Source organism: Cyphomyrmex costatus, unplaced genomic scaffold (genome assembly GCF_001594065.2).
Source record: "Cyphomyrmex costatus isolate MS0001 unplaced genomic scaffold, Ccosl1.0 scaffold23, whole genome shotgun sequence".
Taxonomy (NCBI): domain Eukaryota; kingdom Metazoa; phylum Arthropoda; class Insecta; order Hymenoptera; family Formicidae; genus Cyphomyrmex; species Cyphomyrmex costatus.
Genome location: NW_017276368.1, coordinates 260104 through 285923, shown reverse-complemented (window position 1 = coordinate 285923; position 25820 = coordinate 260104). Strand labels below are relative to the sequence as shown.

Below are 25820 nucleotides of genomic sequence, written 5' to 3'. Positions count from 1 at the left end.
AATACTAAAGTATGCCGAGGAGAAAAATAAAGGCCAGTATTCGTTGGTCCTTATATTTGACAGTACAATCTAAAAATGTATAATAACCCAATCACAGAACTGTATTGGCATCTTAAGATATTATATAATTGTAGGACGAAATAAGAATGGACTATGAATATTAGCCGTAGTGTCTCTAATTTACTTTTGATAACATGGCCGATGTTTATATTAAATCGATTGTCACATTTAAGACAGTATTAAAAACACTCTCAAGATTGTCATGAATCAACCGGACAATTGTATGGTATTATGTCATAAGACATCACTTGAAATAAGAAGCGTCTATGAATATCGGTCATAAGTCTCAACCAGATTCGGGAGATACGATAAAGAATAAAGCTACGTTAATCGGCTCGTTGCCGACTTTTCCATGATTTATTTGCCGACGGGAGTGTGGTGTCATTACTTTTTCGTGGAGGAGTGCATCACGCGCGTTCTCCTTGCTCCCGGGGTCTGCCATGTCAAGCTGACGCTGAGCGCGCGCGATGTTAATGCGCCTTTCTCGCACGCGCGATCTTTTTTTTACCTTCCCCCTCTGTGGTCCGGGATCTAACGGGTCGTCTTCTACGTTTTCGGGCGTCCTTGGCGATGGTGGTCGGTACGCGCTGGCGGCTGCTGCTGCTGCTTCTGCTGCTGCTGCTGCTGCTGCTCTATCTCGCGCGCCTATAAATCAAGGATGGGCGGAACCGACATGGAGAGACACCATAGAGGTTGGAAGGAAACCCGTCTCTCGAAGCAACGCCTGGTTGAATTTATTGCGGGGCGAAGGCGAAGAGACTCTCTGTTTCTCTCGCTCCCTCTCTGTTTTCTTCTCTCCCTATGTTTCTTCTTTTCTTCCCGTTCGATTCTTTCTCCTCCTTACCCGTCGCTAGAACGGTCCGTTGCTGTTCTAGCCTCGCCTTCTCCTGCTCCACCCCCCGATGTATTTAGATATCAAAGTACGATAATTGGTATTATGCTGCGGATAATCGGTGGTACGAGCCATGAGGTTCATCGAAGGGACGAACGGAATCTTTAACTCTTGGCTCTGCGATTTGTACATACAAGCGTTAACAAAAACTTGAGCATTATTTAAGTTTCGGTTATCTCGAATTATGATGCGTATATTTGACATCTTTTGTTTACAATTGTTTTTTTTGTTTAAGAGTAGTAAAAACACTTTTCATAACAATAACATAGGAAATGACAGTAAATTATGCAAGTTTCATTTCAATAGTCGAATGTTGCTTTTTGTAATTATGAAAGAAGCAGCATATCTCTGTATATTTAGCTCAATTTTTAGATACTTCAGCAAAATCGTTCTTTCCGTGAGCATATAATTTTCTCCATTTTATTAAACCTTTATTCCATCTTTATAGCCATTAAAATGGTGTTTCTCTGATGTTTCTCTTCCTCGTTTATTTCTTGCGCTTCGTGGTACCAAGAGCTAAAAATTCCTACCCTGGGAAAGCTTCTCCTGCCCTCTCTTAAAACTTAAGCGCATTCGAGCGACCTGTAAGCGAGCGAAACTTCATTAAGCAAACCGGAAGCGCGGAGATGCCTCGTTCTTCTTGAAGCGACACGACCGGAGGCTTCGGTGAAAAACGCTCATCCCGTTCTGCCTTAATCGCCATATAATATAAGCCATAATACCACAAACTCGTAACTCGAGCCTTTGTAAGCGCGCGCCCGCGCTATCGCTTCTCCGACGCGCTATCGTGTCCGGAAGCGTATATCACGCAGGGATTCACGTTTCCATCTTGGCATTCGCATGAGAGTATCGAGAGAGAGAGAGAGAGAGAGAGAGGGCAATCTCTCGGTTACGTTGCAAAATCCGGACTAGGAATGGTTACTGACGTTTCGACATTAAAAAAAACATCGACACTCATCTTCCGAGAAACATCGGTTTCTTCTTTCGATACATTTCGGCACTGATGGAAAAAATATTAAAAATGCTAATGGTACCTAATACTTCTCTCTTTTTTTGGATTTATTTTGTGTTCGTTTTTTATTTAGACATCTTGAAATAAATTGTTTGAATGATACCTGTAAACATTCTTTGCGCAATAATTATATATATATATATTTATTTATATATCTTTGTATATACCAGATAAATTAGAAAATACATTTTCAAATTTGGATTACAAAAATACATACAAATTTATACATTACAATGTTTAATTTATAATTATTTCTCTATAGTCATTGATATTATATTGATATTATTTACGTAGTCTTGATTTAATTATTTTTAATTGTCGTAGTATTTATATATAATCTTAAATTATTTTGTAATAATAGTCAATTGTGCTAATCCACCAGTCTACTTCCTTGTTGATGCCGAGACTTCTATCTAATGACGAATTATCGTGGCGACGATTCGTCATCTCGTGAAAACTCGCTCATCTCCGATAATCGCTGCGACAGCTGTCGCTCGCAAAGTTTGACGTTAATGCAACTTTCTACTGACCTTTCGTGGATAATGCGCATTAGTTACATGCGCACACTTATCTAACGCAAAGATATGTATGTGACCGAGGGGTGGTCTATACGTATCATGATAGGTAATCAAAATATAAAGTTATTAATATAATTAATAAATTTAGAATTTATTTAAAAAGGAATGAAATGAATTAACAATGAAACGAAATAGAACAAAAATTTGCATCCTGTATTATTCATTTCTTATTGCATGTAAAAAGGGATTATTATAATATATATTTTATAAATCTATATTTTGTTTTTTTTTACTTGCTTTATGTTATATTAGAAGATTATATCTTAATGATATATATAAAAAGATATGAAAAATGATAATTACTTTTTCCTCTATTGAGAGAAATATTTATTAATAAAGATACAGTATAGAGAGGCTCCGGTATTTATAATCTGTTATTATTTCAAGATTATCTTACTTACAACGTTTGTCTCTCTTAAGTTTTAAAATATTGATACAATTCTGATTACGGTTTATATGACTTCTTAATACTTTATCTAAGATGGCCTTAAATACAAGAACCAACTATGAATACCGACTTAAATCTAACAATAAGTTAGACAAGGAATAACTTTTGTTTAATATTATACTTGTATAATATATCTGCCGTTAATATCTTTTGAGTCACTTTTTCGCGTGCACGATTTAACTAGAAATTAGATTGCGAAAACGAGACGACAAGCGATATCGATGACGAATAATCGTGCTATCGGCCGCCGCATGAAAGGACGGAGCACGTGCATATCCTTGAGATAGCGTACATTAACGCGTGCACGCGCGATGCATCTCGCATACCACGTTCGCGAGCGATGCGTGACAACCGTCTGCCTCCTTCCATGATGTGCAGGAGGCAACACCGAGAGAGGCAATACCGCCTTCGAACTTCCGGTAGAAGGCGTTCAGTAATTATACTGACCTACCCCACGACAACGAGATCGGAACGCGCTAGACCGAAGCTGCTGTTCATTAAAAGAGACGTTATTCCAATTTACACCGTTTATTAAGAGCACAGATATAATGACGTCAAATGAAATAATTTATGCATAACATTAATTGACAGTGTTACAAAAAAGTCATATATGATTTTTTTCCTCATTTCGAAAGTGACACAACGCAAAAAATGTGATTTTTTTAGTTAATACCATGAATAAGTCAGATACGTAATAAGATAAGGTACGTGAAACGAAAATGATAAAAATAACATTTGATAATGTTTTTCAAAGTCCTCTCGCCGATATTATCTGATTAGTCAATAATTTTCGTTAAAAATTTTTCCATCAAAAATAGTTTTTGCTCTTTTCTGAAAAATTAAAATATTTTGTGTCACTTTTGAAGGGAACCCGTCTTTTGAAGGAATGCCGTCCTTCGAATTTGTTTTATGAAAAATGATGTTTGGGTCGTAAATCTTACATCCGGTATGCCTGGAACACTACTTGTACATATGCCATATGTATAACATTCGTATGTTACATTTAAATGCCACTCCGATTACGTCATTATCTTCTCTTTAAACTCAGTTCTTTCAATCCTCGTGCTATTAACGATACCTACTTGCTCTGATATCATCGGCACGCTTCACGCACCGTGCGTGCGACATTATCAACGATAATTCTAACGAGGTCGTCGGGCACATTAGTCAGCAGTGCACTGTAAAAGTGTGCAGTTGAAAGATCTAAGATCGATTCGCGCCTTTTAATAAGGTCTCGCGCTAATGATCACACTTATACTGATTGTGGGTCCACTTGTGGCATTGCGATATCGCACTTCTGTCTCTCTCTCTCTCTTTCTCTCATCTATTTCTGATCGTGTTACGATCGCCGATCTCGGAAGGCGGTAGATTACGATTTACCATTCGGACACTTCGGGGCGGTAACGTGCGCTTCGCGCGCTAGAAACTGGTTTTCCAGCCATTACTCGCGACCGGCCGTCACGTTTCGCATAAACGCACCAGCAGGATATTGCGTTTACGGCATAAATCCGCGCGCGCATAGAAATACACGCTCGCGATATAATATAGCGCGGCGTATTGTAAAACAGTGTGGCGTATATATAAACTATATATCTCGCATCGCTCTTGCCAGGAAAGCCTCTGAGATGGTCCGCTCGAAAGAATTCTCCGCGTGTGAAACTAATAATAACTTTGCAAACAAAGTGGATCGAATAAGTTATCGAATGAAGACACAAAGATACGGATGAACACGTTTATGCGTAGGACGATACGTCATTCTTATCCAACGTGCACGAAAGTATGATATGACTTTTATACATTAAAAATTTTATTGATTTCGAATACTGAAAGAATGATTTGCCGAGGCATCTAAAAATGTAGTCAGATCTGAAAATAATTCTGTTGGACGTCAGAATAATTATATGTAGGACACGCAAACTAATTGCTAGAGAATGTCAAAGCTTTTCGCAACATTGTGAATACATTTCAAGTCCTACGTAATGATTTTGATGGTCCAACAAAATTATTTTCAGATCTGTACTTACCTAAGTTCGTAGATACTTCGACAAAGCTATCCTTTTTGTGTGGGCAATGCACGTGTTCGTTTTAATCAGTTTCTTTTTCTGATTCGGACTTAATAAATCTAAATGCGGTTTTTTTCATAAACTTTTTTATTTCTTTCGGAGAGTAGATTAATTAAACTGTTTTCGACGTGAGGAGAAATAAGCGGTGCTCGATAGAGCGATCGATCTTTCGACGCGCATTAGCAGAGCGTGAAACACGCGACACGGTGGGGACGAAATGGAACTGAATGAACCGGCGCGCTTGCTTGCGTAAGCTCACGCGTGCCTCGAGTAAAGGGTTATGTTCTCGAGAAAGGAGAAAAAAAGACGGCAAAAAAGGAAAATGAGAGAGACGGAGAAACTAGAGATCGTTATGTCGGTTTCGCAAGAGTCGCCATGCAGGAAAAGCACGATCTCATTACCGGTGCGTATATAAGTAATCATTTTCTCGTGGCAAACAGGCACCTTGTTCAGCAGAGACACCGGCGCGGCGTGTCGCGGTCGGCGATCCAGATGTTTCAGCGATTAAAAAACCTACTCGTTTGCATTGCGTATCCGGCCGTATATAATGAGCGTGCTCTCTCGGATGCTAATGCACGCCGGCACGTGCATCTAGGCACCGATCGATTAACCCTCGAACGGCGGATCGGCGCCGTTTGACTTGAGCGCGTATCGTGCTATCGCGTGAATATGTGCATCGAGATAATTATAGCAATTTCATGATGAAATCGCTTGCGGCGGGACGCTTGGGACGCTGAAAAATCTCGCAATGCGTGAGGATTACGCGAGAGAGCCGCTGGATCGAAAACCGATCGTTTATCGACGTTAGACCAACTAAGTACGTATATACGTCACAGTTTTATCGCTATCCAGACGTCGAGATCAGAATTGAAGCTACAAATTATATACATGCATTCATGCGCCTATTTAAATCTGCATTGGCGGAGAAAATAAATTGCCGGGAAACAAGATAGAAATGTACTTACAATTACGACGTATACCGCGTCTGAGTTAATTATATCTCTATATTACTTAATAAGATAAAAATAACGACGATTAACAACGAAATGCGATAATCGATAAAATTACTACTTTTACTGTGTTGCGCACATTGGAAAGAATTTGGTTGCATTAATTGGAATTCAGATTGGAAACAGACAAATCAGAATTTTCTGGTTGAATCTATTAAATTTTTGAGATTACCAGAATTCTGATTAATAAAATCATAATCTTCTATTTCGTTCTGATTTCCAACTAAAAATTTGTTTCATTTTTCGGCTACTTGTTGCTGTTATTTTATTGCTGTTATTCAATATTTATACATATATTGAATAAATATCATATGCCATGTATTATCCGTGTAACTAATTTGCAATGAAGCGAAGTGGAGAAAATCCGACGCTCCGTCAACCGGTGAAGATTCTTTAAAATATGCCTCGGTCCACCCTAAGAGGATCACACGGCTAAGTCAACAGTCTCCCTCGCATCTCTCGCGCGAGAACACGCGCGTACGACCGAAAATTAAGTATGTAAAATCCAACGGCGCGCTTAAATATTCAAGGCGAAATTTATTACGAAAACAGGATAGCGAAACGGGCGGCTCGGTGGTGTCGGGTTAACAAAGAGCGACCGACGTTTTAATTGGAATCGAAGTAACGCCCGGCTCTCCATGGCCCGAGTGTCCGGCGTGACTGTTCGGTGCCGGGCTCGTTCTCGCAGCCGGCTACAATGTGTTTCCCGGGGTTTCTGCGCTCTTCTGGGCTGACGTTGATCCGGTCGGAAACTCACCGCAGCCTCGTCAACCATGAAGAGAGAAAGAGAAAGAAAGAAAGCATTGCCTATCGCGAGCGCGAACGCGAGCGACAGCTCCATTAACGCTCGCCGCAGGAATCCGCGAGCGGCTCTCTCGCGAATCTCTATACGTCTCGAGAACGACTCCGAGGATCTTTTATTTATTTTCCCTCGCTCTGCCGCGATCCTCTCATCCTGCCTTCCATGTCGCGACTCCGCGAACGCGTCTACGGACGATGAGCGTAACAGCAACGCTTATGGGATACGTTACCACGGATACTTGAAAAGTCTGGGACGTGTTAACTGTCAAATTAAGAAATCTCTCAGTTACGATTACAAAATACACTGTTATTTTATAATAAAATACACGCGCTAATAATATATCGAGTGAGATATATAGAGGTGAAATAGGAGACAAATGTGTTCGAATTCTTCACAAATGAAATTTCGGATAAATAAATAGCAAATTTTTCATTACGTATGCCGATACACGAAATTGTTTCCAAATTTTTTTCTAAACAAAGTGCTACAGGTTGTTTTTTTATTCCTGCACTACACTAGAATTACACTAGAACTTTTTTTTTCCGCTTTCGAAGATATCAAATATATATCTATATTAAGTATAAAATAAATATAAACTATTAATGCCGTAAATTAATGTGTGTACAAAACTACACTTTGATATCCGGATAACATTTTGAAGAAATTATCGATGTAACGCAACAGACAATTTGTTTCGTGGCTGTAATTTCAAAACGGTTGCTTGTAAGGACAAATTTGTTAAATTGCATCTTCATCATAAATGCTATAAAAATGTGTAATGTTACAGTCGCAAACTATTGTCAATTATACAGTAGATTCACGTATGCATTACGATACTGGTAGTCTCATAATCAATTATCCAAATATAAATGCACCGGTTTCACTTTATTTTCATTGATTTAAAATTTTGTCGAAGATCTTGAACCCCTGTTTAACTTCGTTCGCCACTCAAAGAAAGACGCGTGTATTATAAATGACGAAATGACAACAAAATGATAAACCGAATTCCAAAGCGCGTCCACTTAACCCGTTCCCTCGGAACAAAGGAGGCAGCAGTCTGAGCACCCTCGCCTCTCGGTAGCGTCAATCTCGCGGGCCGAAAATCGCATTACTCTACCGACGAGAAAGCAATCTCTGCTGTTGCCGGCGCTCTCGGAAGGAGGACGTCTGCGGATATAAAATATGCCGGAAGGAGGTTCCGCTTTTACCGCGTCTCGCCGCCGCCGACCCTTTGCGCGTCGAAATATCCTACCCCCGAAAAGTGATCACCTCGTAGACGCCGAGCTCTCGCCGGAAGAGATGAGAGTGGTTTTAAAGCTGGCGTGTGGTTCTCTCTTGCGTTCTCGACTTCACGTTCACCATATTGCTCGCGAGATTGCAGCTAGTGTTCACTTTATATTTGACATCAGAAAAAATTGGGTTGAGTGTTATTTTACAATAAGCAATTTAATTACACTTTGAAGTTAATTAATACTTGAAACTGCAATTTTGAAAGTCTTGACATTGGTAAAGGTTGTCAGAATAAACAATTTGTAGATTACAGTTGTCTTATAAGTGATACATCGGATGTCATTTTACTTTCTAGTTGTCTCTTACGATTCTAAATAGGAATTAGAAAAATTCTATTGCATTATCTGCGAATCTTATCAAGTTATTATCTCATTTTTTTTGTCTTCAAAGTAAGATACGCGAGAAAGTTTTTTACGTTTTCGAAAGGAAGACTTCCGCGTGATCGAATTGCGGGCGGGAAATGCGTGAGGCACGTATAGAAATGGGACGCGATAGGGAAGGCTCTCAAAGGCCTCAGGCAAGGCCTGACATTTGGTTACTGACATTTTCACCCCGGGGTTGACGGCGGGCAACCCTTTGGCGTTGCCCGCGCTCAATCACTCCATTGTCTCGGCCGGCGCGCTCGTTTTATGCCCGCGTCAACGCTTCATTATGGGGCCCGGGAGGGTACGGGAGGGGGCGCGGTGATGGCGGGAGGGGCGGGAGGGCCAGCAGGCCGGGGGGCGCAACCGAGTCCGGTCGAGTTGGCTTCTATAGCCCACGTGCCCGCCACATTGTCTATCCCAAGAATACATTACGCGCCCACGCGATCGTCCGGCACGCGGCTCTCCGACGGTAGAGAGTATCTCTCGTCGACCTCGCCAACGTCGAGCCGGCTATCGATATCCGCGATCGCGATCGAGGCGCGATGAGCCTGTCGAGCGTGTCGATGAACGTGCGCATGGATAATGCATAACACCGACTCCGCCGTAAACTTCGACATAGAGATTGAAACCGATGCAATTCCGGTGAGTTTGATATATTATATGTATACGTGTGTATATATCCACGCACTTTGCTATCTCCACGGTCTTTCCACGTTTCAATGGATTTCCTTGAGGAAAGCTGAAGGGCTAGATATTGAGTTATCTTTAAAACCATGTTGTTCTATAATGCAAAAATTCAAGCTGACATAATTTTTATAAACTTTATTATGGATATTATAAAGAGAGAAAATGTATCTTCTTCACCGCGATTGATGTTATTATATTGAAATTTTATGTTAATACCGACAAACTAATGCAGAAGTTCAAGCTAACGTAATTTTTGTAAATTCCATTGTGAAATATACTATAAATGTATGATGTAATCAACTGTATAAATATACCTACATTTATACAGTAATGTCTCGCTGCACGATATCTTCTTTATCACGATTATTTTTATGATAAATATTACAATGTGCGGAAGTAATTAATTTCGCATCGGGATACTAAATAGAACTTATAACTGCAATAAAGATGAGATGTGTCACAAAACTACCGTATTATATGTGTCGAACGAGTCTCTTTAATTAAAATGACCTCGCTGAAAATAAACGCTTGTATTACCAGCGAGAAAGAGAGGGAGGGAGAGCGGAGATAGGGAATGCGAAGGTGATCGAGCTTCACGTATGAAGCTTTACAAAGTGGAAGCCGAGTAAAATTCTGTTGGAAGAAGATAGTTGTTGCGAAGTTACGAGGTCGGGTGAGGTCGACGCAAGGATCGAGGGCTCCGTTACGTCGCATATCGGTCGGTCTACTCCACCATCAGCACCACCGTTAACGGGGGCCGAAAGCGCAACGTTTACGGGCCAACGGGGACAAACGCGCCGACACGCACGCACGCCACGCGACGCAATTAATTACCGCGTAAAGTCGCGCGCGCGCGCCACCCGATTAATTGCAACGGCCGGCGATCGGCGCCGAGCGCATAATTGACATTGTTGCCGCATTGTTTACGGTGCCCACTGAATTTATCAATAGATTCCTCGTGTGCACCCCGCCGTACGCGACGCGGTATTCTGCCGCACACTGGTCACCCTCGCCTTTCGCTGCCGAGCAGGGCCGGTCTAAGCGTCCTCGAGCCGTGCTTCCCATGAATCGAAAGCAACGCGATTTTGGGAAATTTAAATTTTCACGCCGTGCCGATTTAGAGATAATCGTATTCGTCTAGACGTTCATTCAATGGAAACGCCAATCGTTATTGGCTATCGTTTTGTGTCTATGATTTCGAAAATTGACCCCGAAATAATGAAAATTTTAATTGCTAATTTAGGAGGATATAATTTTGTAACGATTTACTGGTAATGTTTTTTTCGCGAATTGATCGACACTACGGAAATTAGAGTATAATTTGTTTATATTTAATTTGGATATATATATAAGAAAAGTAAATTCGGCCCTGTAAGCTGATACATCCACTTTGGGTTTACCCTCATAGTTTCACTGCTGGATAAGCTAATAACATATTTCAGTAACATAATCGTTACTTTGGCATGGACCGTTATTTTATTAGAGATCCTTGAATAACCTTGAAGCATCATATCGTAAAATTGTAGTTTATAATCAAATTTTCCACGAGATACTACAAATTATTTGATTGAAATAAAATCGCATCAATTTCCAAATTTCATTAATAAGATAAAACAAATATCAAGTAATAACATTATTGTATAATTTATTATTTACTTACATGATTATACAGAAAGAATGATTTTGTTGAAATATCTAAAAATTTAGATAGATACAGATCTAAAAATAATTTTGTTAGACCAAGATTAAGAATCGATTGAAATTCATGTTACATTAATCTAATTTTGAATGCGATTATTTCATACTAAGCTTTAATCTGTACGATTAATGTACGCATTATCCCAACATGAATTAGAATTGTGTAGCTATGTGCAAATAAATGTACAGTGCCATTGTTCTCTCTTGTCACCTCGGGTTGGAAATTACGTAATGCGGTCCGGCATTGAAATCGACGTCACGCTAATCGTTGTCGCCGTTGCGGCCGACTTTACACAAAATACGCGAGAAAAGCGACTTTCTGCTAATCCCCATCTCGATGTTTGCCGACGACCCTCGTGTTTGGGATTTAACCAAGCAGAGGTTCTCCGCGTAGAATAGAATGAAATAGGATAGTGTCTTCAATGTAGAAAGTGCTTTTGCATTTGCGAGTTCCCAATCTGGAACAATCTAAAATAACATGCACGTTTTCTTTTCAGTATTCAATTCAGTCTTGTTTCTAAAAATATTTTTAATTTTGCATATAAATAGATTTTGCCTTTTATTTTAGGCAGTTTTTACATTTCCGAGTTTTAAAAATAAAAGAAATAATCCAAGGAAGGGGGTAATAAATTTTTATAAAATATTTATACAACACAAGTTTTATAGACTATTGAAATGATTAAAATTAACGATACTATTATACATTAAAATTAAACCTTCTCACGTCGTTCTTCTCGTAAAAAAGTAAATGGAACAGCGTTTTGAAATAGTGACGTGACAAGGGTTTGTCCTTCGCGGGAATAAGTAACATGAGGCACGAAGGAACGAAAACAAGGTATAGGGCACGAAGGGCGCGAAAGAGCGAGATCGGCGGCCGCGAATCCTCTCAGACGGATTATGACACGTAGAAAGTTCACGACCTTTTGTAGTCTGCGGCGCTACCCTCCTCCGGCTTCGTCCGACGGTGGTAATCCTCTAACCAGGCCGTTATGCCGTTGTTGACATTTAGCCCCGGGTGCTCTCGAAACCGGTCCGCGATCTCGCGTCCCGGGAAGGGACGAAGGGCGGAATCGTTGTAGACAGGACGACGCGCGTATCTTGGCGCGTTTCGCGAGAAAGAGCGTCGATGGGAAAAAAAAGTTGACCTTCGTAGCACCTGCCTGCCGGGGGATCTACCTGCCTGCATGATTCGGCAGAGGGAAAAGGGGGGTACCCTGAGCCACTCGGAGGCTCGTCGGATCGGCGCGCGGGCCCTAAAAGGGCCCGCGGCGCCCGCTACCCGAACAACGTAATAGGATTGACATTGTCGGCCATTAACATGACAATGTGGCTCCTAAATGGGACGCTTGTACGTACGTACGGGCCATCTATAGGGTGTGTATTTCGGTTAAATGCCTGTCGTCCCGATGCGTAGCTCCGATAGGGACTAGAGAGAAGTGTCTCTAAATATGCGGTGTTGTTATGATAATTATCGCCCAGGCCCACCGTGTGTGTGCTACACTCATTATACACGAGAAGGCGCCTCCTCACAATATTGTGATATCCGATATAGCGTACTGTACGCAATACGCGGAACTGAGTGTGCTGCTATGACACTTTCGTTCATCAGTATCATCGATCTAGGGTTTCATGTTCATGGCATATGATTATATATGGTTTGAAATTATAGAAATTCTTAGGAAAGTCGTGTGTATAGTTGCATTAAATTTTTACACATTTTTCACATGCTCCGAAATGCAGCTGAACACTAGAAGTTATATATATGTTCTTGAAAAACAATTTTTAATTGAACTTTGCTTAGTTATTTTAAATTTTAATTTTTAATTGGTAGAAAATTATCAAATTTTTTTCTGGCAGAACATAAAGAATAATATATTAATGAATAATTTGACAATTGTGTATATAATATTTTACTATTGTTTTTTTACTACACATTTTTTTTTTAAACAATCGTATTCCACATACTTATTGAAGTAAGCTTTCGTACGACACGTGGCTATATGATAAATTATGTATGGTATTTATTATCATACATAATTAATCACAATACAGTTAGCAATACTGTTGTCAAGAATCTGCACTTTCATGCTAACGCATAATTACACAAAGATGATGAGCAGTATACGACATTTTGACGATCTGTTCTTGTATCTTGACGTACACGTATGGGCATTTAAAGAAGAATCTTTTTACACAAAGCTTAAAATTAAAAAATCTAATGGAACAATAAAGCAATGTTTTTAAATTTTTATACTCAGGATATTCTGATGACAAGACAAAATATACGCGCATTTTTTATGTATCTATTTAAATCTTATCATAACCGTGTATAGTAAAATCAAAACAAAATCAAATCAGTAATTTTTATTATCCTTTCTCAGATTAAATAAGATTAAATAATATATTATAATATTATAACTCAAGAGTATAATTGGCGTGACTCATTGCCCTTTTACCTTTGACTTTGGTTAACTCAGCCTCAATATACTAATATTATTGGATATTTTTTAAATAAGATTGACTTATTGTCTTGAGACAAGAGAACACATTTAAGTTATATAATTTTATATGTTTAGAGTAAATCTTCAGAAATTATAATGCATGATACTGACATATATCATATATCATAATATTTGACATCCTGGAACGTGTAAAACATCATTTTACTCTAAATGTCTATATTAAAAAATTTTTCACTTAAGAATAAAATATTCCTTTATCAATAATAAATATAATTGTCTCTATATTGATCCTGTTTTATAATAAATCAAAGAATAATAACATTGAATCCGAAAATTTTTTCTATGAGTGTAAAAATTTAGAATTTAACAGAGAATTAAGCTTGACAAATTCTCTTTAAAGTTAATCACTGTTGCATTGAATCCTTCAATTTGCATTTTTAGAACTTCTTAATACAATATCGATATCTCAATTAAGTACACTAGAATTGCATTAGATGCAACCCTTCTATGGATCTACTTCACGAAGTTAGTGGACAATCGCGGAGAGGAAGCTAGTTGAATATTACTACGAGACGTCTCGAGCATCACTGATAATCACGAGTCTGACAATCATAAGCGATGAAAGAGGCGAGACTTAATTAGCCGTTTGCATCGGGTAATTATGACATTTTCGAATCCGTTACGACAGCTACCCCTCATCGCCTCTGGTAAGTCTAGCCCCTTTATGCTTTTCCTCGATATCCCGTAAAACTATCCGCCGTCTACGGCTATTACCTTGAGGCAAGCTCTATGAGGAAATGCGAGGCGCCGCGATATACATCAAAAGCGTAATTATTACTGCCGCGAAGCCACTTTTACTGACGGCGATTTCGCCGATGCGTCGTCGAGTAAGTTGCGATAGTCGGCTGCGAGACGATTAGCCCATTAAAGACTGGACGAAACGCTACCTCAATGCGAGATGTCTCTGTAATGTGCAAATTTATATCCTTGATGCAAATGAACCGATTGTAAAATACGTCCAACAACACGTAATGATAATATTTTCGTGGTTGCGAAATCCTTATCATTCAGAATGTAGCTAAGATTGTATTTTCGTATAATCGGAGGTGTGTAAAAAGAATTGGTTATCCGCGTGCAAAAATAACCTTAGAAGTATAGGTACATATATCATAATTATTTGTATGTAGGAAATGACTTAAAAAAAAAGAAAGAAGTAAGGAAACGTGCTAGATATGAATATGCTTCATTTTTTCTAGTTTTAATTCTTAAAAAAAGATAAAGAGTAATTAATCACTAATCCATATCTATTCTCTATCAAAATTATTTTTCTCTATTGTTCATTTCTATTAATAATATTGATTAATTTTAATCTTTTATTAATTTTAATGAAACTTAAATTAAAATTTAATTAAATTAATAAAATTAAATTAATATAATTAAACTACCAATGTTTAGGAAACTGCGATTTCGTCTTATATGTATCCTTTAAGAAATACGCAAAAATCAACAAAAAGTCAAAATGATTTTATTTTGATTTTTAATATAAATAGTTAAATTTTGTAATTAAAAATCATTATTTGACTCTTTTTGTATATCGTCAAGATAAAGTTATTTCGACTTTCTCTTGACTTGATATGTTCCTTGGGTAGTTTTTTAGGTATAATCGAATTTCGACTTTGGCTGCCTGCATGCTGTGCACGTATTGTACTCTGTTTAGGCACGTACCTGCAGATGAGCGCATGTTTATTGCATACAATTGTAATACAATCGGCTAACTTGTGAATCTTGGGAATCAACAAGCATATTGGAGTCTCGTGTTTGCCGTTAGCAGAGTTCCAGTGCGCTCCTTTTAGGCCAGCTTATTAACGCGCCTGTTAGCACCCGTCCGCGGAGCTTCGCTCGATTAGTCGACCGTATAATTATCGTCTCTTCGTCTTTCCCCCGGGCGCTTTTCTTCGTTGAGTCTTATCTCGACCCGTCATGAGCGCATCCGAGAAAACGCAGAGGACCGCTCCATGACGCGAGGTTGAAAGCGCTGAAGAGTTCCGGCTGTCGATACTTGTCTGGTACTTGAGAAATGAACGTCGTTGCTAATGTATAATATGTAAATAATTTTATGATGTACAAACTTTGGCTAACACGTTAAAAAGTAATCACACTAAGAAAAAGAATTTACTAAACATAATACATTTCGATAAAATATTATTTCAATATTTACTTAGAAAAATGTTAGAAAAATGTTTACGTTTAGTAAAAAAAAATGCTCAGTTAATACTATTCAAACAAATTATTAAGTTATTAAGATTTAGTTAGTATGTTTTTTCTGCTGTTTTTTCTGATATTTAATCCTTATTATTATTTTTTACTAAAACGTTTGTTGCATCAAATGCATATTATTTAAATTTAAATATAAATAATATTTAGCAAAAAATAGTATTAGAATAGTATATTCTACCTATATATAGTATATGATACACATGTCATATAATATTTTTCATATATTATAAAACTCATATATTATAAAAGAGTGTTATTTTAGGTTAATCTATTTCAGGCTAAAAAGATAATTTCGAAGTAACATAACTTTCCAATTTTTATCTGTGACCAATGTCTAGATTCTTATCTTTCCATCAACCACCTGCGTCTAGCTTGGTGCAGTGTGCCGTGACTTTTTTCTCAAGCGATTTCTAATCTGCGGCCGTTTTTAACATCCATATCTCATAGCGGAACTCGCCTTCGCGCTGATTTCGCGACGGCTGTTAATCATCCGTACGTTGGATCGCGCGTAAAGGATTTATGCTCGCAATTTGCGCGGGGATCGTAGGACTATTCGCTAAGCATTCTCTTCACCGGACGGGAGAAGAGAAAAGATCCTCGCGCGCGATTCCGTGACTCTCGCAGTGCGATAAAGCGGCCGGCTTTTCTTCTGCGCCGCGGCCGCGAGATAGAAGCCATTAATGTAAGTCACCTGTTACAAGACGCGCGGAATTAAGCGCGGTAAATTATACGTTACGTCACGTGCGCAACGCCCGTATTCCCTGCCAGTCGTGATCACGGCGAAGTTATCGAGTACGCGCGTAATGAACTTCCTCTCTCGACTTCGCTTCCCCTCCCCCTTCCGCGACTTGTTATCACGGCGCGTCTCGTCGGCGAATTCCTCCGTTATCTATCAGGATCGTTCTCGCGCGAAGCTAAGCGATGATATGCGAAGAAACTGTTATACAAATAAGAAGAAATATAGCGAAGCACTGTCTAGAAGAGAACTTAATGTTTGTTAATGATATCCGGCTTTATAATTACACGTGTGTGTACTTTTTTTTTACGTTACATCTTCTTACTTTTATTATTCCAACTTTTATATGCTGTTATTATAATTTTATAGCTTCAAGGATTAGTTAAAAAGTTTATTACACGATATTTCCAATATATTAATCTAATGTAGATATATTACTACGTATATTCTAATAAAATTGACATTACCACTATATTTTTCATTTAATACATATATTCATATTGCTTGAAACTTGACATTTATAATTTTCTGTGAGTATGAGATAAGGGATCTAGATTTATAAATAGTGTTTATTAAAGGTATTTCGATCTACTTATGGAATATAATAATTATACAGTTTACTGCACGTGTCGAGAAGGAAGATTGACGTTATCCTTGATTTCTCTTCTGAAAGTTACGGGTGTATGCTTTAAAAACTTTTGCCTCTACTAACGGATGTGGGCTACATTTCGAATCCAGAATCGTCTCTTCATCTGTAGTCATTGAGGCTAAAAATAAAAAGTCTTTGGTTAGTAAAAGAAAAAAAATTGTGACGAGGAAAAAGAAAGAGTCGTATTACACAGCGCAGTCAGGAATAAAAGAGTAGTCGACCGATGTGTAGAATGTATCCAACGTTCACTGCATCAACTGTCAATAATATCTTCTCATCAGACCAAATTACGAAATTTGAAATTTAATGGACTTTGGAATTGTACGTATATTAATATATGTTCACGGAAAAATGTTGCTAACAGACTTTAAAATAATAAATTAAAATTAAAAGTATTAATTTGTTTAGGCATTAAAAAAAATTTTTTTTTGAAAGCGTTAAAAAGATGAAAAGTCTATTTTAATAGAAAATTAGTCAATCTATTTATATTTATTATTTAGTTGATTTGTTAGCTACACATAGACGTGCAGAACGGCATTAAGATCACAACGTCATGGATTCCGTAGATTCTTCCGCAAAAAGGAAGAGCTGGACACTTTGTAGAAAAAGGCAAAATGTGATCGCGAGTGTGCAAGCGAGAGACGCTGAGCGACTTCGCGGGGAGATTTTTCCATGCCCTTCGGAAATGTCATATAGCTGTCGGGTGCCGCGGAGGCAATATTTCACGCCGGTAGTCCCCCCTGTCCCCTTCGCGACTCGACTTCTCCCTCGCGGGCCTCACCTCCCGGCGTCACCTCGCACGTCCCCGCTACCGGTACTTTTGAAGGAGTTTTTACGGAGTCCCTCGATCTTTAATCACAGCTCGACCTTCCATTGTCAGTGACGTCACCTCCGACTTCGGGGAGGGTGCTCAGGGGATGCTTTGTGTCGAGCTGCGTTGATCCCTCTCCCGCGTCATTTGTCTCCGGACGCCTTATTTGTACGCGCATATAGAGAGTGAGAAAGAGAGATGAGAAAAAGAAAAGAAAAGGGAGAAAATCCGTGATTCTACAAACGCGACTTACGCGCGAGAGAAGAGATAGAGGGTTGATATGCCCCGGAGAAGAGATTCCACTATCCTGCAAGCGCATATCGATATGTATATGCTAGCAAGAAACGCGTCGCGTCTTGTCGACGCGATGGCTTTTGCTGAACGAGCGATTTCTCGCGGTCTTACGTATCTTCCTCCCCTTATTCCTTCGATAACCTGCTCCCGCTAGGTCGGATTACAACGAGATATATATGTATACGCATCCGCGGGATTATCCCGTCGGGATGGACGCGCGACTAGTAATCGCTTGCGTTTCTGTAATATCGAGGCAATATCGCTCATTCTTACGAAACTACTTGAAAACTACGTTTACAATAGTAGATCTTAGATTAGATATAAACGTCTTCTTAAACAGGTACTTTTTCTTTATTTATGTCGGACTTTAAAAACAATGTAGACAATCTGAGTAGTAGATATATCAAATAGGTATCAGATAAAAGTATAATATATTTAAGATGTTAAAATATTAAAATTACAAAAAAATACTAAAGTAATGAAAGTCTGAAGATTAATTTTAGAATTGCAGACGTTCTATGTTGAAATTTCGCGTTGAGTATAGCAATTTATTCGTTTTAATTTGCTTATTTCTATGCGTGTTATCAAATTTTATAGGTCCAAAAATTTTTTAGTAAATATAAAAGTATGGTGTAATGTTATATTTTGAATAATTTTACAAAACAAGATAAGAGCTTTTCTTCAAAATATTATCAATTTAATAAATGTATCAACATAAATGGTTTCTAGCTTATAAAAACTTTATGAAACGATCCGTAAAAATTACGCAACACGCGTCGTAATTATAGTACAGATGTTAGAATTATAAGGCGGTTGGCGACATCGAGTATCTCCCGACGAAATTGAGACTAATAAGACAAAGAATGGCACTGGATCTAGCCGGTACGCACTGGAAAACGACGGAACTCGAGCGGTCAATGTTAGTTTCGAGGAAACGACAACAATAATTACGTAATAGAACATGATAAAGAATACACTTGAGAAACAAGAAAGAGAAAAATTTATTGAATTGATCCGGGATCTTATCAATCTCGCTTTGAGAAAAATCTCAAGTTGAAAGTGAACAAACCAAAAAATTCTGATTTGTCTATTTTAACCAGAATTCCCCGATTAATGCGACCGAACTCTTTTTTTCAGTGCCATTTCACAAAAGATTTATTTCTAGCATTTGACTATCAAAGAGCATCAGCAACTCCTAATCTCGTATCGTACGTTTGATAATCTTGCAAATTTTTCGCAATTATTGTATATCAGATATACCCAGAGAGTGGTACAATCACAATTTACAATACTCCATAATCTAAAGATATCTAAGACATATTTGGAACTCCTACAATCATTGTTATGGAAAGTCATACGAGAGAGATATATATTATAAAGTCAGTTATCAAATCGTGGTGAACTATATACTTTTCAAGTATTAAAGGAGTATCAAATTTCCTCAGCTTCATCTGTATTTCTAAAAAAATCTAAATATTATAGAGTCAGCTATCAAATTATGAAGAGTGTGTGTATATAACTTTCTAGATATTACAAGAATATCAAATTCTTTCAGCCTCTTCTGCGTCATACAGATACTCCATTTCGAGCGAGAGAGATCTTGCATTCAAAACCTCTCAACCGCCAATTCAGCTTACTAATGCTAAAACATTGCAAAGTGACCAATAATTGATTTAATATAGCTACGCAACTCGTGTAATATTGATAAATCGTAGGTCGAATTTCAGGCAATCGAATCCAGTGTGCGGGGGGTCCCGAGGGGATATACCCCAGCAGTAGCGTGGAAGATGGCAATGGGACTCAGGGATCCCACTACTAAAGATTGGTCAATTTATGGTGGTGCTCGGTCAACGAGGCGCCACAGCATTTAGCGGTTAACGCGTGCAATGAGAAAGAGAGAGAGAGAGAGAGAGAGAGAGAGAAAACGAGACGAAAGACGACGCGAGGAGGAAACCAGAGACGCCACTCAACGGCATTATTCGAACTGATGCGGTGAATTGGCGCTGACGACATCGCACAGAGCCAATCCGACAGTTTGTTTATTGGCCGCGCGTTGGCGGATTCCTCGCGGTCTCTTTAATTGAGACCTCGTCGATCGAGGCTGATACGGGTACGCGGCGAATCGCACTCGGATTTCGTTGATCAGCATCATTGCGACATAAAAAACAGAGAGGCAGAGAACTCTGATTATTTTAACGGTTAGCTTTCAAGCAGAAAGATGTTGGGAGCTAGGAAATTTATTAGACAATTATCACATATAATTTTCAGATTTTGTAATTCATTAACTGATGTTTCTAATCACGTCGTGTCCTCCACAATTATTATTGTTAACAAAGTAGAAATAAAATTTTGAATAATTTTGTTGTTTAATGATATTCATTATAGATTTACAGAAATTCAACTAGAGATATGTTATCTAAATTATAACAGTTTATAATTTGAAAATATACAATCATTTAATTCTTTTATACACTTCTTATACCCAGCAATTCTTTCATTATATATTTTAATTGTATCTTGCACGATAATTAATTTATGTTTTATAAAAAAATGTAACTGTCTGAATAATTTTGTAGAGGAAACATTGAGTTGCGCACAATATTTCATCAAAGTTAATCAGACCTGATGCAATTCAGACCTACATTATGATAATTGTCCGGCGATAATACAGTCAGATGATCAATCCGTTTCTTTATCCGAACGTTTGCAAAAAAAGGGTATGTTGCATGAGGATTATTTCTCGAGTCTTTATACGGAGCAGCCCTCTGGTAAAAACGATTATAATTATGCGGTTTATACCGATCGTCCGAAGCTGCATTTAATGATTCTCCGTGCCTTGATAAAGTGTTTATGCGTTAGAAATTAAACGTCGATTATCGATGCATGTCCTCGACGCAACGTAGATGCAAAACGAAAAGAAAAAAGCAATTCATCGACGAGAACTGTTAACAAGAATAATATAGCGAAATTAAGTTTCACGTATATTTGCACAATTCTTATAGTATTTACGGCACGATTCACGTTTCTTGAGAAACAGACTGCAATGGTCTATTAAGATCTCGTAAGAGATCTTGGGTTCCCTCGAGCGTTCGGCAATGATATGCAAACAAGTATGTCGCAGTATAAACTAAAATAGACGACTACATTTAAACATAAATACGTTATGATATGAGCATATTTATTGAACAAATCGTTATTTATGATCAAACTACTTGAATATTTTGTAATAATAAATACGAGTTATACCAATTTAAATAAATAGTATATTTAATTTTTATTTTTCATTGTAAATGCAAGAAATACGATTGAAAAATGTGCATTGAACATTGCTACAATTTTTTAAGATAAATGATCCATTTATACTAATTCAGTTTATTTAACAACGTCATTAATGAAGTAATGATAGCTTGTGATTTATTAGCAGTTAATTTTCCCCGACACACAAGTGGTGATCGCGATCTGTAATTACATAATAATAGAAAATATAGTTATTTTTCTTTCTAAAAAAATTAATTCCATTACACGTAATTATAACGCAGAAATAAGTATTTAAGTGGAAGTTTACTAGACATTGACTGAAGTATCTAATCGTTTGCTGCGCGTATCTGCTCCAATAAGTTTGCGATTTCGGTCGCGGACAATTTCGTTTGTGCCCGCGCGCGCGATTTCCACGTAGTTGCCACGTAGAGAACGTCGTTCGGAAATGCAAATCGCGTTATTTCCCTGCGTACGCGTAATGGCCCATTATGCGCACGTGGGCTCTATCACAAAGAAAACTGGCCGTCTGCAGCGCGTTTATGCACGCGCCGTGTGCGGGAATTGCGCGTAATGAGGAACGACGAAGTCCGTTCCGTTCGAGAGTTTCGCAAAAAGAATCACCGACCCTCGGCACGCACGTTTGCTTTTCGATTGTCGATCGTGATTTATGTCGGTCTATGAGCGTGGATAGTAACCCCGATTTCTCACATTCTCGCTTCTTGATAGAACGATTCATCCCGGTCCACTGCTATACGAAACCCTCGATCATTTCGTGAAAAATGTGATAATGAAACTTGCCTTAGCATACATGTTTTAGATATTTAAAAGTACAAAAAAATATTAAAATACTATGAGAAAGAAAATTCTATGCATATGTGTTATATACTGATAGTATAAAGTTTTTTTGTGAGAAATAGGGAACGTATAAAAATTTACGAAAGATGAGAGAAAGAAAAGAAAGATTTAAAATATTAATACTTGATATAAAGTTTATAGGTATGATGTATTTAGTATAGTAAAATATTTACTCAGATGTCATATATCTATAGCTATAAAATTAATTTTCTGTTAAATTCTTATGCAAATAAAAAATATCTATGTCTATGTGTACGCAAATAAATTTAATTGATTTTATTTGAATAGAAATGAATACATTTCTATTTGAGATGAAGGTAATTCTGCTATTTTTGTGACATCCGATATACTCGGGCAAACCACACGTACCATTTCTCTCTTTTCCTGTATGAACAAAAGACTGCATTTTCCGGGAAACAATAGTGTGGTTTCACGAGTAAGCCGAAGTGAGCAGATGGCCCATGTGATTAGTCTGACATTTGCACCGGCGGTGTCTCCGGTTGGCACGTGCATTCCAACGTGAATCTCACTCTCGTCTGCCGGGGATTGCAGTCTTCATTGCAACTCGACGAGGACTTTAACCCTTGCTTTTGAATGACGAATCACCTGTAGCACCGTCCGGGCTTGACAACAATGGTTTAAATTGTTTTTTCTTATTTGCATAATAAATTTATTAAGAATAATAAATTAATTAAAAGTAATTGTAATCTACTAAGCGAAGAGTTTGTTAGTTTGCATTGAATTAAATTCTTTTAAACTGAACAGTCATTTGCGCGTTAAATAATATTCAAAGAATTGACTTGCAAAACTTTGTAAAATTAAACGACCAATCTTAGAACGCACACATTATTTAAATGTAGAGAATTAAAGATTTATTTTCGGGTTGTTGTTTTAAAAATATTTTGGTAAGCTTGATTTTTAAGCTCCTTTAAGTCTATTGTTTGCTGATCGTTACTAGGCTGCGTATAAATAATTTCTTCTTTTATCTTTTCTCTCGCCTTCTAGTAGCGATCACTGGTTTATCCGAGAAACGAGTTCTCTTCGACTCGCTAATCATGCCTCAGGTAATGAGCTACAACGATAATTAACTCGATAATAAAGCGTAGGTGCTTCCTTTATGTTCGTAGATTAAACGGCAACAGTTATCGCCTTCCGCGCGTATCGAAAGATACGCTTCGGCTGACGAGGAGAACGTTCGGAGCGGAAAAACTAAGATTTTCTACCGTCGATTGCCATTTTATTCGAACACGAACAAGAGATTAGGGTCAAGGCGCGAGGAAACAAACTTCTTACGACATATATTTATAGAATATTTTGATTAGTCATATAAAATAGTATTTGTATCACAGAGAACACTTTCTTTTGGAATTTATCCTAAAATTCATAATAATCGTGATACAATACGCGCGATATTTCAAAAAATTTTATATCATTCTCTCTAATCTTATTAATATTTTTTCACAAATAAAATATATTTGATTTATTTTACTAAAAAGCATAGTGAAATTTCAATAACTTTAAAACATGTAGAACAGTTTATGATTCTTTGTTATTTGTATTTAAAATAGATATCAATTAAGGCTAAATCTTATATAAATTTCATAATACAGCATGATATTTTCAATTTGACTTGGTCGCTTGCGATCGGTACTTCGTGAATATCGATACTTTGCGTAAAAGATTAATGTTTACTTTGTATTAGCTACCTAATTATAATGCTTCCAAATTTACTTGTAAGTAATATAACTTGTAAGCAGAAGTATAAAAAGAAAAACATATACAGGAAAAAAGTTTTAATATATAATTTCCTATTAAATATGTATATAATATACGGCATGCTTATGCTTATATTAAATTAAAAATTATCAAAAGCTTTCACGAATAATCTTTTTTGTACGTGTCTAAACATCTTTTTCTCTTTCTGTTGCAGACGCTTGCGGACTCTCGGACGTGGCGCACATCGAATCTCTTCAAGAGAAATCGCAGTGCGCCCTGGAGGAGTACTGTCGGACCCAGTACCCGAATCAGCCGACAAGGTTTGGCAAGCTACTGCTACGACTACCGTCGTTACGCACGGTCTCGTCGCAGGTGATCGAGCAGCTCTTCTTCGTGCGGCTGGTAGGCAAGACGCCGATTGAGACGCTCATCAGGGACATGCTGCTGAGCGGCAACAGCTTCAACTGGCCCTACATATCCACGATGTGACACTCTGTCTGGCGGCAGCTAGCTTCCGCATAATATTATACCTCGAATAACGGGGTCGCGGCGTCCGATAATAACCCGCGAACCCGACTTGCGTACGAGTAGGAATTAAAGAATCGCGCGCAGCAAGGGTGGGCGACGCCGCGAATCTCGAATATGCTCGATACGAAGGGCGAAGATACGGCGAACGGTAGGACGCGATGTCGGCTCTGTTTGTCACGAGACCTCGAGGTCGAAGATTAACGCGTCATTCTTGTCAACGTCGTCATTAACCCACTTTTACGTATTCGCGTTGCTCTTAGCGCCGTGACGCGACAATGTTCTTTATCATCGATACTTGTACTCGCGTTTTACTAGACCTGTACTCTCTAACGATGAATCAAAATATCTCAATCAGAAAACTTTTGTATCCTGTGAGCAGACGCAACTCGATATCAAAAAGAGAAAGCAAAAAAGAAGAAAAGGGTCAGATAGCGAGACTTAAGCAAGATCATTAACGAAGTTCGCCCGAAGGTGATAAGATAATGCGCGTAAAGTGACAAGAAAGGTGGGTTTGCGATGAGGAAAGGTCGTTTCGTCGGAAGAGAAAAATTTTCAGTGATATACAGGAACAAGCAAAAGAGAGAGAAATTAAGAGAAAGAAAAGAAAAATATGTAATAAAGATGTTGCTCATTCAGAAAATCGCGGAGGCGCCAAGCGGCCCGACAGCGTCCAAGAACATCCACTGGGCGTTAAAACTTGGTACTCACTAAAGTGGTCAAGTGAAAGAGAGGGAGGGGTTATGCGTGTAAGGAGCTTGTCAGTTGTTCTATGCATGTGTGCATGAGTAAAAGTGTGAGAGTGAACGAATGAACAAAAATAAGAGAGAGAGAGAGAGAGAGAGAGAGAGAGAGAGAGAGAGAGAGAGAGATTGAAAGAGATATAGAGGTTTTGGGGGAGGGGGAATAGATAGATAGATAAGCGTTTTGTTATACGGCAAAGAATGAAATAAGGGAGAGGGTGGAAGGAAGGGGAAGACGAGCGTGGCGTGAAGAAGTCATAAATTAGCATTTATAATCAACGATGAGGGGGAGAGAGAGCTGGTAGATCTCCCATCGCTATCTCGAATCAATCTTCGCGTCGAGTACTCGCTATTAGTCGAGTCATGCCATGGGCCTTAGTCATTCGTCTTGACGCCTCCTCTTACGAGGCTTACGTTCTCCAAGTTCATAGCCCGTGAAACATTCTTTTGGAAATATCCCTTTCGGTCGGACGACGCTCGCGCCTACACGCACATCGCAAATCTAAATCCCACGACGTCGCTTTCGTCGAAGTCGTCTGTGATCCTCGAGGATTATTGATGGTAAGTTACGACTTTATCTCGGTTATTT

The 25820-nt window shown here is 38.4% G+C and overlaps 1 protein-coding gene across 1 annotated transcript in view; it reads left to right on the top strand.

The window, feature by feature from the left end:
• The window catches only part of svp (COUP transcription factor 2), a 122017-nt gene extending 97048 nt beyond the window's left edge, over positions 1–24969 (top strand). The window contains exon 4 of the mRNA XM_018539983.1: positions 24178–24969. Within this exon, the coding sequence (XP_018395485.1) occupies positions 24178–24452 (275 nt within the window). The 3' untranslated portion in view covers positions 24453–24969. The remainder of the gene's footprint in view (positions 1–24177) is intronic.
• The last annotated feature ends 851 nt before the right edge of the window (positions 24970–25820 follow it).